The sequence below is a fragment of the Cyphomyrmex costatus genome, unplaced genomic scaffold (genome assembly GCF_001594065.2).
Source record: "Cyphomyrmex costatus isolate MS0001 unplaced genomic scaffold, Ccosl1.0 scaffold497, whole genome shotgun sequence".
NCBI classification, from domain to species: Eukaryota; Metazoa; Arthropoda; class Insecta; order Hymenoptera; family Formicidae; genus Cyphomyrmex; species Cyphomyrmex costatus.
The window spans coordinates 189,250-207,007 of NW_017279244.1; the positions used below are offsets into that span (position 1 = coordinate 189,250).

The following is a 17,758-nucleotide window of genomic DNA, read 5'->3' on the forward strand; positions in this document are numbered from 1 at the left end:
ACTCACATGGGAAGCTGACTGGGGGATGAGACTGAGCATTGTGCGCGTTATGGGGGTGCCTCGGGGTAGGAACACGCTGCCTGCAAAAGCAGAGAACCGCCGCCGTTACCAGGCCGCCCATGCTGAGTATCAGAAAAACAAGGGCGATGGCGAACCAAGTAGTCTGCATGCCTAGGATCGTCGACGCCTCGGAATCTGTAATTACAATGGAAAAATGAAATTCATTAGAAAAGTTGAACTTTAAAACTAGAGACGCGTTTTAAATCGATCGAAATATAATAAAAATAGATAAAAGGGGAAAAACGCGGGTCAATAATTCCGTAAAGTTTACTAAATTAATTAATTTATAAATTAAAGCCATAAAATTATATAAAAAATGCGGAAAAAATATTTAAACGAGTGAGAGAATTTCATAATAAAAGTTACATGACATAATATAATCATCCTATAATTTTAATTAACTTTATAAAGCGAAATATTTACACAGTTTTGATTTTCATTAAAATTTTTATTGAAAAAGGAAATTTTTTGTAAATAACAGCGTATCATACTGTAAAGACAATAAAGAAAAGAGTAAAAGACAATAGGGCAAACTTCTTGTTGAAGTTCAAACACTTGATAATTAAGCGCGTTCATCAAAGTATCTGATACCTGACACACGTGCACTTTCATTGGAATCAGGAAATCGATATAACAATATGTATTTCATGTTTTACCTTTATAGGGCATGATATCCGTAAATAACGCCAGTAATAAAAAAACTTTATGGACAACGTTAATTTTGGAATAAATTGATGATCGTTGCGATAATGATAAAGTAAATGTAGTGGTTGCTTTATTATTTATAAAACACAAAGTGCGGTGTATAAAATTATAGAGAAAAGTACGTAAAGTAAATAAATAATAAATTACTGAAAATTTTTTTTAATTGTTACAGAATTATGGCAAAGCTGTTGTATTATGTCACTTGTATTTAAAAATTATTTGAAATCAAGGTACATAATTTTCTACATTGTTTATGTAATATTACTTGTTATATAATTATATGAATTGTACGAATGTCTGCTAATTGCAGCCGAAAATGGTGACAGGAATACGGCGAATTAATAAAATATCAGTAGATGTATTAAATTCCTGCAAGCGCGAGTATTATGCGACAAGTTTGTAATTTACTCCGTCGCTATTGCGAGTTACTCTTGGATATGTAATGAATACATGTGGCAATTAACCTCTTCAGATGTTGACGCATGCGTACTGTCAACCATTAACATAAATGTTATGTAAATGTGGTTTGTGCGCATTCGTAACCATTTCTCTCCCACAAAATAACAATTTTCATGTACGTACAAGGATCAGAGAAATCACTATATTTTACCATTATAAAGCACTTGATGAATCACTGGATGCATAAGTACAATTATCCATAAAATAAGAAAAAATGACAACTCTGAATTTTTATTTATTTAAAGAAATTAAAATTGACTCTCTATAAATGTGACACGAAATTTATTTTATTTATTTAATAAATAAAATTACTACTTACGCGTCCGCAACTATGTTTTATAAAACTATTTCTGTAAATGTGATTTACGAATTATACAAATTTATCTCATTTTAACTATTTTACCCCGAATTAAAATTATGTATACGACTAACTTTTGGTGGTATAAAATATTTGTGAAACATTTTACGTTTTCTGTTTTCGTTATTTAAAACTACCGCATGACTAACCATACTAAATCATGTGAGATTATATCTTTATGATCTAAATCGCTTTACTCGTTAAATATAGCGTGTCTCAAAAGATATGTACACATAGTTCCTTGATATATGATATGACTTGATGACGAACATATTGATTTCATGTTAACTACATCATTACCATCTATGTGCTGATTATTAGCATTCGAAATAATAGTGTACAACGAAACGTCATTAACGAGTCTAATGATGATTATTCTTCTAACAAAATTGGGAGATTGTAAAAAAATATAAATTATTTTTTTTTAATATTTTAATTGTAAATAATATCAGCGAGGTTTTTTTATTTTTAAAATCTGAATGTTGTAGAATAATGTTGAGGCACGTCTATGAATAAACATACTATTTGAGATATAGACTCAAATATGTTTAGAAGTAGAATATAAAGAATATAGGTAGGGTTTATGCTTCGGACCTTAACTCTTAAGATCCTAAAATTCAGTCAATAACGCTGCTAGTTCTAATCGAAATTTATTAATTTTAATATATAATTTCTATTAGTTTTGAATTTTAGGATTTTGGGATTAAAACCGAAATGTAAACCAGATATTAATGTTCGTGACAAACGTATACGCCATGCAGGGAGGGAATCTTCAAGATAGGAACAGTGTTGTCAAAATAAAAATTGTGTTGCCTCCTTACGACTCGCACTCGACTATTCGCTGTCACCTAGAGAGTTTTGATTCTGTCTCAGCTATACCTACAACATAAAATGCTCAAACAAAAATAATTATAAAGATAAAAGCAATATCCTACAAATATAAGATTTTATTTATACTCAAAATTACTAAGGATTAAGTTTTGAAAAAATAACAAACTCGTAGTAATTAGAACTTACTGGCACAAAGGGTGGAAGTGGCCTCATCAGATCCGTCGCCGCAGTGATTCACGCCGTCACAAAGGAGATCCGTCTCGATGCAGAATTCATTCTGAGTGCATCGAAAATCTTTGCAGGTGTGCTCTGAAAAATAATAGAATAATTATTAATATATGAAAAAAATATTTAGATATAATTTAATTTTTCAAAATATAAACATTCTTGTTGTGTCTCGTAAATTTATTCTTTCATATTCTATTTGCTCTTATCCGAGTTTATTTAATAACTATATGAGACACGTGACAGTTTAATTGCTGTTACACACTGAAAGTTATTTACAGCGAACGAGACATGATATATTTTCTTTATCCATTGTATATGGCGAACGACCTCGTCGAAGGGTTGTGCACCTCTCGAGCTCGAGGCAAGTCCTCTCCTATGCATGACGACACTTCAATGACAGGCTATTTTGAGAATGTGCAAGATCTTTTCGCGCATAGTGTTTCACGTAATTTTTCATAAGGCAAATATTTGTGGCGTCATACACGTAATTATTCTTTAAAATTATTATAAACTTGGAAAAAAGAAAATTAAAAGAAATTATAATAGTATATGTACAATAATACGATTGAATTATCTACAAGGGGAAATTCATTTTTTTATCCTGAGACAATTTTGAAACAAATGCTTGACTAACATTTCCAACGTTACAGATCAGATTAGACAAAAATTCCAATTTTCTTCTCAAAGTACATTTACTTTTATTTTTTGATTCTATCTTTATTTTATTCAAGAAAGAGAACGCATTATCTAAAAGGAGGATAATTTAAAATTTAAACTGTACTTGATATACATTTAAATGGAGCGAAACAAATCCAGATTGCTTCGACTCGTAAGTACGTTATTGATAGTTTAATGAACGAAATGTTCGTGCACATCCAATGGTGGTTACAAAGAACAAATTTAATGAGATGTCTAATGAGATTGGCAGCTGATACGATTAATTAGCTGATGTGCAATTTGAATATCGGTCATCTGATGAGTTGCAGTCCACCGTGCTATTTAATATAAAATTACTAGCGATCGTAATTTGACTATCACTTCGCGGGAAAATTAGCCTCAATCAAGTGTGAATATAAAAGCAACTGCTGATGTAATTATAACGACGAATTCTCCGAAGATACATTTGATACGAAGATAAATTCGCGCGCACGCGATTCAATTACGAGGATCACTCAAAACTTAAATTGAGGCATTAAGCTAATGACTTCGATAAATTTTGCTCTTTTACTAATGAAATTTTATGTTTCTATAAACATTGCAGCGCGCACGCATACTGCAAATTAAATTGCTATGAGAATTTAATTTGTTAAAGAATAATACGCTTATAAACGCTCGCTTTCTCAATGTCTATTAAACTAGAATGCCAACATGAGCATAATCATTCCAAACACATGGAGGATTTAGTACTCTTTATGTGCTAATTTGTTGCTCTAATTCTAATTTTTGTGCTCTAGCTGTTTAGCGAAAAATAAATTTTCTGTTGACTTTTAATAAAGTCAGAATGTGCATTAAAAAAAATAATAACACTATAATTTTGTGTTAATTATGTGTTTTTTTAATACGCATTCTAACTTTATTAAAAATCAGCAGAAAACTCATTTTTCGCTAAACGGCTAGAGCACAAAAACCAAGATTAAAGCAACAAATTAGCACATAAAGAGTATTAAATCCTCCATATGTTTGGAATAATTATGCCCATGTTGGCATTCTAGCTTAATAAACATGCTTTCTCAGCTATTTGTACAATAAAAAACCCTATTAGTTCTCATAGATTGCGACTTGTGTTCTACAAATTTAGCCTTTTACTATATTAATATTATACAATTTCTGTATTATAAAATTAATAGTATGTGTCATATGTATTTCGCTTTAATCTTGCGATAACATAGAATTAATGATTTACGAAACTGTTTCATGCTTCACAATAACGGTATCCCAAATATTTGGTATTTACGCTTTAAAGCAATTTTCGATCGAGCGGAAAGAGCATTTCTGACGCATTCTTGGATGTCGAACCGTCGTAATTCTCGAAGCATCTGGTCTAATTACAGACCAACCCGTGGAATGCGAGTAATAACGAGTGATAAGTTTCACCGATCGTGAAAAAGCTCATGTTGGACGGTGAAGACAGCGATTTTCCACGTTCCCCCGTTGGCAATTATAACTCTTCGAGGACTTCTGAAATCGCAGAAAAGGTAATAAAAGGATCGATGACGGGAGGATAGGGCGGGCGACAAAAAGGCACACAGACGGTCATATGTAATTTTATGTAATTTAACAGTTGAGATTCCTTCCTTTCTATCCGAACTTTCATGATTTGCTGCCATTTGCGAAGTTTTTATTAACGTTCTGGCAAAAAGGTGATCCAAGAATAATAACGTTTAATAGCGAGAACTATTTTATTCCACGCTGGATTACAAAATTTTTATGACATTCAAAAATGAAATAATCTCGCCCTTTAGGATTCATCGAGAATATCGTTCAATATTAGCAATTGTTGTAAATGCATAAATAACTACTGTGTGACAATCACTTTCGTGTGTAACGCCAACGTGAGAGAGAAAGTGAGTGGAAGGTGGCACAAGAACAACTGTATGTACGGACACCCGCGACAGAGTCAATGTTTAACCTCTCGGATTGGCCAATCATTTAACGTTGGACGGTAGACACCGTATACACGCTCAAATATGCCCAATATGCCGACGAAATTAACAGTCGTGGCTAAGCAAACGGATGCGCAGTCACGCTGCACCGCTGATGTGCAGTAATACCAAGTGTTATGCACATTGACACGCGCATGTATTCACATTTGCACAAGCTTATAGGCTCGGTTCGCACACGTATGTATTGAGAATGGAAATGCACGTGGTAACCTGTGAAGTTTGCTCGCCTCCATTCTCGTAGAGAATAGGAATGTAAACTTTTTAGGTGTGCATTCTTAAGTGCGTTCTTAAAAAGTGTGACGTAATCTCTTGCATGAACAGTTACAATGTATTTAATTATTAATGTATATATTCTAATTAAAGATTTAAACCCCGAAGTTCAAAATCTGTACTGTTAAATTTAGAATGTCAAATTATATTCAGTTTGAATTATTTATTTTTATCATTTCTATATGTCGCTACTGCTTCTTCTTAATATATCGTTAATTTAACTAAATTAATGAAATTAAACAATGGATGCAAGAAAATATATTAAATTTCACTAAATTTTTGATTTATTATTTACTAAGTGCACACGTTAATGTAAATGTTCTTTACTTTGAAACTGATCACAGAAGTGGATTGATTTATATAAATAGATTTTAATACATATAAAAGTTAAAAATATTATTTAACTTATAGGATTAAAAATTACCATTTTACTTCTTTGATATCTAACATTGTATATAAGAAAGAGATATCTAAATATAACTAATATGTGAATTTTTTTTCTATAAGTGATATTTTTTATTACTTCTGAACTTATCTATTTGGAAATTATTCTGAATTAAAAACTAAAATTTATAACAAAGCTTAAAAATTTATAAAATGTGCACGTATTTTATAATTACATCTGCATTTGAATATCTGGTAGGCTGATGGAAGGAGAGCCTGAGTGTGTTTGACGTGTAGAAATAAAAATATTAAATTAATTATGTTGTTAAATAAAGAGATAAAATATCGAAGAGATAATTTTCATCAGGCTGTTAAAATTAAAACAGAATTTACCATATTTCTCGCCTGCAGGGAAGACCTCATTAAATTCTGTCGTGAGATATAATACTTGCATGCGAAAACACGTGGAGGTGGCATGCCAACTTATATCAAAAAATATTTCTGTAATCTTTTGAGAAACATGCAATTCCACAATCTGTGACGTATATTTGTGATGACTTTGTTACACGATAATAAAAAGTGCAAGCATATAACTTTTAATCGAATACGATGTTTCAGACATTTTATAAATAGTTTTGCATAGAATTTTATTTTAATCTAAAGTACAATGTTTTAATTCTCAAATTAAAAGTAGACGTTTAAATATTAGATTGAAATTCACCGTAGTTAAATTTTTGAGAAAGTAAAAGATATTTTAGAGATTTATAATGCAAATGATAAATTTAAGCGATATCGTATTATCCGATATTAAATTTAATTTTCTTTCTCTGGGTGATTATGTCCTATAAACTTTTTACGGATTTGGCCGTGCATTACGAACGTTTTCGTGTTTTGCCAGTGCCATTAGTAAGGGTGCGGACGGGTCCGTTTACGCATACTGAAACATGCAAGCCGATCTTTTTTGCACTTTACGCGCAAACTTGTCGTCGGGCTTGAAACAGAATGTTGCATTACCCGACATTGATGACACGACCGGGCTAAAAATGCGTAACTAATGGACTATAATTACGTTCTCTCAAAAATAAACAACTTACACTTAAGAGTTACCAAAGATTTAACACAAATATAAAATATTAAATGTTTTGTAACATAAAACAATGAATAAAGCTGATACGTGGCCTTAGAAAAGAATTCGTTCGTATTGTTCGATATACATATAAAGCCATGACAGTGTCACTACGGTTGTCATTGCTGTGATTTTTAGTCGAAAATTCCGGCTTTGGAATCTCCGGCTCTCCGGTTGATGGAAAAATCTTCGACAGGAAGGTCGCAAGTATTGCCATTTTTTTTTGTAAATATATCACTTTTAACTTTAGTTTAGTTAACTAACATGTTTAATTTGTGCGATTTTTTCATTGTATGAATTTCGTTAGATATTCCCTTGTAAAAATTTTCGTAATGTAACAGCGGGCTGTTGTCAAATGTTGTTTCAGATCAAACCCAATTCCCGATTCACATTTTTTGAAATATTATATTTTGGTTTCACACACACAAACCTGAAGTTGATCTCAAGGGAATTTTGTTTCAAACATGGATTCTCAGGGGAAACAAAATTGATCAAAATGAAGATGACAATATCTAAAATCAATACAATGTTGATCGCTTTCTTTAACGCAGATGATTTTTTTATGATATTCTGAGAAGAGCAGAAGTATTCCGAGTAATCCATTGAGATTGGAAGGAATCATGTTGAAAATTTTCATTAATAAAGTTTATATATATCTCTTCGTTTCTCGACTTTTCCTGAATTCAGTCTCCAAACTTTTTAGAGAAGTCATGTATGCTATCAGTCATTAAATCCAGTTATACAGAATTAAATTTTCAGAGAAATAGTTTGCGTAATATTTTGCTTATAAGTTAATTTTTTATTCTATAATAAATTCCAGATCAATTTAGATTGTGTGTGAGAAATGAGAGAAGGAGACAGCTTCACCTCTCTCTCTTTTATATTACGCCTACTGTTTTGCTCCACTTTTATTATTATTGTTAATCTTATCCACGTAACAATCTGCTCATAAGACCAAAGTCAGAGATCGCGTGAGGAGGATTGCATGTTACTGTTAAGCCGTAGGCGACACACGCTTATGTTGATAATGCCGGTGATGACATTAATGATGATAATAACGATAATCCCAAGATCCTGTTACTATACATAATAGTGATGGATTCCATTGAGATCAATGAGCCCGATGTTACACACGCTATGTTTGTCTTTTACTCCAAATACTATATTTTGAAAAAAATATCTGAAAATTTTCTAAAGGAAATGTTTAATTACATTACAACTAAACATGATACACGAAAAAGATGATTTTGTTGAAGTATCTAAAAATATGACTAGATATAATTATCTAAAAAATACTTTGTTGGATCATCAAAATAATTATGTAGGTCGCTAAAACTGGTTACTAGAATGCCAAAACTTTTCACAATATTGCTCATCATTGCTTGAGAATACTATATGTAATTATTTTAATAGTCCAACAGAGTTATTTTCAGGTCTATATCTGTTAGTTGAACTAGACACTTAAGCAAAATCGTTCTTTCATATGTGTAGTGAGCTGATTAAAAATTTACTAGAAAGTAGCGTGTTTCATTCGCACATTAGTAGAAGTACGTCTATACATCATCATGATACGATGACATTATCTTTCAATCATTGCCCTATTTAAATATGATTAATGCATGATGCTTTAAAAACTATTATAGCATTTTGTAAGCCCGATGACTTTGCGACGCCACATTTTACCCGTATACATAATGTATTAACTGCTTTAGCACGGAAATTTTTTATTGGCAAAAAGATTGTTTAATAAATCACTTTCCACTATAATCAACAAGAAAATAAATTGCTAGAAATTTATTCAAACAGCAGACGGAGGCGATAAAAATAAAGCATCCATGTGGAAATTCAGTATCGCCTACAGCAATAATAACAGATTACCTAACAGTATATTATTTTAATAAACAAATCATATGCAATTAAGCAGTTAATTAATTTTATACATTGTTTTTAATACATCGTTTAATACATTTAACATATTGTGTTTCATTACATTAGTTTTTTATCTAATTAATTAAAATGTACGTTTGTATTTATCGCTTATTTCTTTTTCAACTGAAGATTTTCATACACATAGAGCTTGATTAAAAGTAAGTTGGAGACGAGATTATGAGATATACTGGCAATGAATGATGAAGCGTGTTCGCGTTTGAATGCATGCCTATTAATTTCGCAACGACGTGTAATCGCGCGTTCCATGGACATAAAATCTATTCCGGCGGTGGGTGCCGACCGGGAGTCGGCGGTTTCGGATTACAAATACGCCTCGTCCCGTACCTCGCCGTTCTGCACAACGAGCTTCGCTGGGGTGGTGGTTCGCGTTACGGAAGCATCATGCAAATGCATAAACACATTATTTGCTTATACCGCTTGGGCGAAATTCTGGCTTGCAAAGTTACATGGGGCGAAGAACGGGGAACAATAAGGGAAAACAGAAAGGAGATCATAATAGTGGCGTAACACACATTGTGACAGGAAAAAGCTTAAACCATTAAAATATTTAAACTAAACTCATTTAATCAAAGGAAATTTTTTAAAAGTATGTATTGATTAAATATATCATTCGTTCATTAAAAAAATATTTATTAATCAACACGTATTGATTACAATGTCTGTATTGAAAAACTATCGTTCTTCGCAAATAGTTTGCACATTTAAATTGCAGTAAATCACATTTCCATTTAAGTGAAAGTTAACAATAATGGAATCTGCTTTAGATAAAAATATTTTGTTATCTACCTTAAAGATTAATTAACAGAAAGTCAATCATATTCAATAATGGCTGTAGCAATTTGTGCTCTCGGAACTAAGTTACGTTCCCGAACCATCAACAAGAAACCACGACAAAGAAGGACGCAAGGGGCAGGAGGGTGTCACAGAACGTAAACGTGTGCAGGGCATGTATGGGAACCATCCGTATGGAAATCGGCTTCCTCCTACCCTTCACATCCTAATTCCTCGTTCAATCTCGTACACGATCACCTCAAGCAACGCGCGTATGCTCACGCGAGCGTGAACACAAGGGATGAGCACCCTTGGTGCACGCGCGGTTGCACCGCATACACGTGCCCGCGGTGTTTATTTCGTCGTCGTTTCCCTTCGACGTCCCTAATTCCCTTCCTTCACTCTATTACCACCATAAGAAGCGTGCTATCGTAAACTTAGCGTTGTCAAACGCTCGTCCTTTTACGGCCGTTAAAACGTATCGTGGATTCTCGATCGAATGACCCCGAGACATACCTCGTAATAGCATTACAAGACACGAACTTGAACAAGGTCGGGCGAGATCGAACCTCTTAAGGTTCGAGAAGCTCACGTGAGGAGCCTTAAAGGCGTGAGTGTGCTAATGAATTTCCTTTCCGCGCTGGTTGCCTCAAAATTGCTCGTTGCGTCGCCTATTACGAGCCGCTTCGTTAAAGTTCGTCACTATTATCAATTTCAAGATAATAATTAAGTTTTAGTAAAATTGATTTTGACACCTAAAATTTTATGTTTAGCAGCGATTTTACAACTCTGTTTTTATATGAAATGAAAACTGATAGAGAAGAGAAAATCAGCTTTGTACTTTAGAAGATCCTTAATGACTTCTATCATTTATCTATTCGATCTTTACGTAGCGAGAAATGATCTGACGTAACAAGACTGTTTGATTTTATTATTATATCCTTTTATTAGCTTTTTATAACAATTTAAATTTAATTAGACTCAGCACGATTTTATGCATTTCTTGCGTAAATTCTCTCTTGTCAGGTGGTATTTAATTGTATATGTCGTTATGCTTGGTAAATCTCACTATAAAACGTTCGAGTTTAAGAGGCAGCTCTTGCAAGGTAAAATGTTTCTTCGAATCGACTCTCTCGTTTCTCGCCCGTTGCTTCGAAGATGACGCTTAAAACTGTCACTTGTGAACCAAGGGTGTCGTTGTGAGGAAACGTAAATATTACAAGAATCGGCTCCGCGGAAACCCTTGAAGAAACAATGCGGAATGGCTCTCAGAAGGGCAGGCAAAAGTCAATATCGTAGTTTCGTGCAGTCGTAAAAGGGAGAAAGAAAGAGAACCGCCGTTTCAAGTGAATCGCGTACTTTTCTCCACGAAAGCCATAGCTTTGCTCGGGGCTCCGCATAAACCTGTACGAGCTGGTTTCATTCATAAAATGCATCGCGTGTCTGTAATGTTACATGTGATAGGGCGCTCCCGGTGCAACGAATTGCGAGGTGCAACAACCGTGAACCGGCAGTCCGGGGGTTAATGTCCGCAGATGATTGAACGTGTCTGACATCTTGCGCTTCCACGCTTGCGTCTAAAATAAAGGGCGTGTCAAACGCAGGCTTTATCGTTCCAAGAGCATTTGCATTTAACCAGCATTGGGCATCTACGCGTAAATGATAATCTAGAATAAAATTATAACGGCCAGTTCTCGGTGTATGACTGCCGATGCGTGTGAATTTATTGTTATATAAAAAATATTTAAAATATTAGATAACACGTGATTTATTAAATTAAATTTGCCTTTAGAAAATTATATAAATAATAAATAGAAATTAATACTTTAATAATTATTTATTTATACTATTAAAAGAACAAATTTAACTGCACATATTTATTTATATTTTAAATACTTTAAAGTTGCAAATTCTTTCTGTTTATTCTTTCTATGCTTTCTTTTGCTGTTAATTTATTAAAACTTAAAATCCAATCCAGTTCTTGAAAAAAGAACTGGATTTTGTTTAAACTTTTAATGTCTTTTCGAAAATTTACAATCAAAGTAGAAGGTAGTAAGTTAATAGGAGCACTTTCATTAATTAATGGTATAGAATTTCAAATAGAAGGGTTAAGCTACGAGATCTAGAGCCATAATGATTGCCTTTGTATCGTCCATCCATTCGAGCCGTAATGGAAATGTCTACAAGCTGCAGCTCCGTGTACATTTTATGTCAATGTCGTGCATGGATCTGGATCGACTTTAATGTGCAGATTAAAGCGGGCGAACCAAAATCCTGCGGATAATCCTACCAAGATACAGTCAATTAAATCGAAGTGAGGACCGGTAAAGCTAAGGATCTCCATCAGAGAATCCTTGGAATTGCTCTTTTCTGAGTCTGATTTTACGAGCCCGACGTGCAGTAGCGTGATTTCACCCTCTTTTGTCTGCATTCTGATATTTATTGTTAAAACAAAGAGAAATTACTTTTTCCCATCGAATTGATTCGTTCAATTCGAATCCTGAACACACAAACTTTTTCAAAGCCATTGAATCGAGAGCTTTTGCTTTACCGATAAAAATAAACGTGAGTAGTTTTCTGTAGAGATTACATAGATTTTAAAGGTATTAACGGTTTTAGGCGCAATTTATACAGACCGCATGTCCAATTTAGAGAGTCGATACTTTTTACAAAATAAAATTCTAAGAATACAGTATAAATATATTGTATTTTTTCCTGCATCGAATTTTTTATTCTAGATGAAACAGCAATACGCTGATAATACGCATCGCTATGTAAGCACGTCATGATTAACTAGAATTTTTTCATACAAAAATATACTAAATAGTTATTTTTTTATAAAATTACAAATAGACAGTAGTAATTTTAAATATTTCATATTTAACGCTAAAGTAATAATTTGATATCTCAAATAATGAGATAGATAAGATTATTATAAAATTAAAGAGAAAAATTAGAATAGCTTATCGTAAAATTTAAATGCCTTTGTTTCAAAAAAATAGTTTCTATTTGTATCCGTCCTACTTTCCTTTCTTTACAATTTTACTAGTTTAATTTTAATCTAACCTACATACATGTACGTTTATAAAAAAAAATAGACAGAAAATAAAATAAAGCTTCATTCCGAATAAATTTTATTGAAATTATTAAAAACTGTAAAGAAACAATAAGGCAACGCTATCACTATGTAATTCCGATAAAAATATCTGTATCTATATTTTATATTGAAAAAAATAATAACATAACGCAAAGCATCGGGCGAATTTATTGACACAAAAATATAATTAAACTGTATTTTACAATATATGACTATAAAAGGAAATTCTATAGTGTACGTTTAATAATCGTTTATGTTCTAATGCTTTATTCCACTAACATAAACGACGACATAAACGTATTATCTTTGATATCAGTGCACTTGTAAACCGCGAGCGCGGAATGGTGGAGTGTATCGTTGATTAAATTTCATCGGCGGTTTGCCCTACATCGTCCATTGCGACGAAGTTTCGCCGAATGACAAAACTTTTCGTGCACATACACTAAACGCGACATATTACTGCGCATTCATCCCTTGTACCGTGTTGGGGAAACCAGTGCCGCTAGGGTCTCATCCGTTATTACACGAAGCTGGTTACTGCACAATTTGCTGAAATCAAGTCTGGGAAATCATCGTCTCATTTGCAAACAGATACATGCCGTAAATGATACGCTTCCCGATTGAGATAAGAGATATGATTGTGACTGCTTCTCTCCAAATTTAATACTATTCAGCTTTGAGAAAAGATAAGTAATTAAATACTTTACGAAAAATGTAATTATGATTCCAATTATATAAAACTTATAATTAAAAAAAAAAGAAATATATACATAAAAATATACCCTAACTTTTTTACTTTTTCAAAACATTTTTGCTGTGATATTTTGATTTGCGAATTTTGAGATACCTTGTATATATCTATTTTTTTCTATAATCTTTACAATACATATAATGATATCTATAAATTATTATAAATATTATTTATATATATAAATTTTAAAAATGAAATATGTTTAAGAGGAATAAAATGAAAGAATTAAGTGAACATTTTTATTTCACGATGGCTATCTAAAGATTAAAAAATAGTGTTTTTTTTTTACTTTAAAAGAAAATTTTTTTACGTATTTCTTTTATAACTCTTTCAAGAAAAATGCTTAGACATCATTTCGAAAGTGCGTGCTTGCAAAAGCTCTTCGAAATTGATATTTTTCCGAGCTGGTCAGTTGACGCTTGCCAGTTACTAACAAAAATTACATGAATTGAAATGGAAATGCAGACATAGTGAACTTAAAGAAATACTGGTACTATAGCAAACGTAATTTACATTATTCTTATTTTCTCAATAAACATAAATACAAAAACATAATGTCAAATATCTTTTTCATTGATTTATAAACATACAACGAATACAATTTTACGTGACTTTTACATAAAAAGAATCCGTAACTAATATGTAAATAAAAAATACAAGTTCAGTTTTATTGATGAAGCTTTCAAATATAACTCAACAGTACGTGCTTCTGAATATCCGTCGAATTCTGTGCCAAAGGCAAAACCTAGAAGCTGGGGATATCGACACGTCCATTCCGTGAAACGAGAAGATTGCCGGGTAAAGTGAAACTGCCGGTGATTGTAGAGAATTATCGTACGAGAGCGTGCGTGAATAAAACTGTAGAAAATAAGACACCATTGGCACAAAAGGGTTAGATAATAATGTCTTTATTCTATCTCCTCGATCGCCTGTCGATACATTGATAAAAGAAAGTACTTCTACTTCAAAAATATATTTCTCTTTTATAAAATTACGTTGTTAAATCTATATTCTATAGTATCAAATTTAACCTAATTTAAGTCATCACTGCAAATTCTATATCGTTATTTTATATTATAGTTAAATTTGAAACTACATAGCATCAAATTGACACTACATAATGTCAAATTTAACGATTGTTTCAGTAACAATATAATTGAGTAGAAATAGCGGCGACTTAAATAAAATTAGGTTAAATTTGACACTACAGATTTAATTGGATTTTAACAGGGTATTACTACGTCAATCAAATACATAACTTTATAATTTTTATTTTAAACTCAATAATACATTAACAATTCTCTAAAAGCCTTAGTTTAAAAATATGAATAGTAAACAAAAGAAAAGAAATATATAAATATAATTGATAATCAATAACATAAAGAAAGCCAAAGACAAGCAAAAACACAAAGGGATTATAAAAAATTAAATAAAATTTAATGTGTCCAATATGTACAGTATAATTAACGAAACTAGTTTTGACTTTAGAAAGTTTTCTTTAATCTCATATGTGAATTACAATAATTAAACTTCAATTAACAAGTCATGATCTAAGAATTTAAAAATTAGAATGTCATAAGGTAAAAGTGAAAGAAGTCGCAACGGAATTGATCGGAAGGAAACATTGCAGATAATCCAACTTCTATCACCACGCTCTTACGAATACACGTCGAAGCTTCTTTATTAATATATTATCATTAATAATCTTTTCAATTCTCTCTTATTTATTCTTATATATATCATTTTATGACAATTTATGACGATCAATATTTATATTCTGAACAAAACAGTTTTCGTTTTATTGTTATAATATCAAAAAGGATTAAAGGGGGATGAATCGACTTTAGACCATCTTTGCTGTCTTCGTGTACCAACGATAATTCTCGACTTTCGGCCGCGGCACGTATACGGTCGGGCGGAAGAGATTGATACGGCGACGCGTTCTTCATCCGTGGTTCGAATCACATGCAGAGGGACTGATCCGGTCGCGACGGGCAAAAACGACGCGAGGAGCGCGTGATATTGAAAGGAGGAGAACGAATGCTTTCGGGGGTGTCGGTGCATCGAAATCGATATGCGAATGCTATCCGATGTCGGCGAAAGTCGGGGAAGATTGAAAGTGCGTCCGCGCACTCGGCGCACTATGGCGGCAAGAATTGAATTCGAGGAGGAAAAAAAAAAAGGACGGCGGAAAGCGAGAACGCCGTAAGACTCCCGACGGGAATGAGAGGCCCAGGGTGAAGAGGCACGCGGACGAGAAGAAAATGGAGGCACTCGGAGGAAGTCGTGCGCGATGGTGCATGAATCATCCTTCCGATCGAGATCACGAGGAAAAAGAGACCTCCACCTCTTTCCCTTCTGACTGCTGTAATGCCGCGCACCAGAGAGATGAAGTTATTAATTCCCGCTATTGCACTCTTCGCCGCCATCTTTCATCCCCGCGTTGCACAGAATATGTGAACGGTAAAACGAAAGTTATCGAATTTCCCGATATATTCGCGAGATCCCAAGAATAAGAAGTCTCGGGATGCACTTCTCATGTATATTTATAGGTACCCATTATTCCCAGTTGCGAAATTTGTCTTGTCACCCTTCCCGTACGTAACTCGTGCACAACAGTTAACATCGCGTCACTTCGCCGTATATACGTATTATCAAGAAAGTGACATGCTGTTCGCGTCGACAGACACATGTAGCTGCCGCCCTGAATCCCCTGCGATGAAAGTTAAGGGAGAAATCGCTGAGGACACGACGGCTAACTATTCGAGTTGAGATTGAGAGACTTGACGACAAGATACTTAAGTGTCTCGCCGGATTACGCGCTCGGTGCTGACAGCAATGCTTCGCACGCGCGAAGACGCGTCCCAAAGTGTTTGAGAGTGAAGGTATTCTCGCGTGCGATTTCAGACGTTTTGCTGTTTCTCGTGTTGCGCACGTATATACACATGTTATTCCAGCGTCGCATTTAGGTATTTGCGATCGTCGATGCATCGCTGATGGATGTTTATCGTGTAGATATATGTCTCTTTTAAGAGACGCAAGTCGTTTTCTTGCTTTGCTTCTAAATATTTTCCCTTCACCGCTGTCTCGATTTCCGATATTTATTTAAGGACAATCTTTGTTATAAGAATTCTGCTTGGTGAAGCGTCTCACGATGTCGCAATTTATATAAGCTTTCCGAGAAACGACTAGTATAAATATTTGAATACGTTTTTATTACAAGCAGTTTGGTGTATTCGCAATCGATCGTTTTACATTATAAAACCGTCGAAGGTGTTAATTTGGTAATTTTCTATTTTTTGCACTGAAAATGGTTGAATTGAAAATGAACGAAGAGATTTGTATCATATTAATCAGAATTCTGATTATCTAGCTAAAATTATAATAGATTCTATAATTAATGTAACTAGTAGAGAGGGATCGCGGTTAAATTAACTGATATTACTTATATTTAAAATATAAAATCAGAAATATGTATTTTAAATAAAAATTTCAGATACGAAATAGTTTATTATAATTTTGTTTATTTGAATGTACATTAAGTAGTTTCACATACCTATATTTAGCTATAACTATATTATACATATATAAATATGACATAAAAAGTAAAGAAATATAATTACATACACAACAGAAACGAGGAGCAGTTCCTTTGAATTTAGAGGACAGAAATAAACTAACAACTAAGCTCGAAGCACAAAATAAGACACTTACGTAGATACTCTAAGTCCGCTAATTCGAGGTATTCTAATTCTGCTAATTCACAAGTCGTCAAGAACACAGACAGGTAGAGGCATCGCCTATCATCACTTTATGACATTGGTTTTGTATTTTTTTTTATTTCAATAAAGAAAGTCAAATTCAATATCGATATTAACCAACAGTAAAAACCAGGGAATGGAAGTAACTCGTTACTTGTAACGAAGTTACAGTTACAAGTTACTTTTTTGGTAACTTTACTGGTAACTGCGTTACTTTCTTTTTTTGGTAACTGTAACTGTAACGAGTTACATTTTTTGGGTAACGGTAACGAAATTTACAGTTACTTTTGTCGTTACTTTGCACACGATTAAACACGGTTCGATTGGATACATGCTATCTATAG

The 17,758-nt window shown here is 33.2% G+C and overlaps 1 protein-coding gene across 1 annotated transcript in view; it reads right to left on the reverse strand.

Annotated features, from left to right (window-relative positions):
• LOC108778210 (lost and found) overlaps positions 1 to 17,758 on the reverse strand; it is a 115,542-nt gene that overhangs the window by 25,603 nt on the left and 72,181 nt on the right. Inside the window, exons 3-4 of the mRNA XM_018545327.1 lie at positions 2,600 to 2,722; positions 7 to 195 (exon numbers count right to left, since the gene is read on the reverse strand). Of these exons, the coding sequence (XP_018400829.1) occupies positions 7 to 195; positions 2,600 to 2,722 (312 nt within the window). The remainder of the gene's footprint in view (positions 1 to 6; positions 196 to 2,599; positions 2,723 to 17,758) is intronic.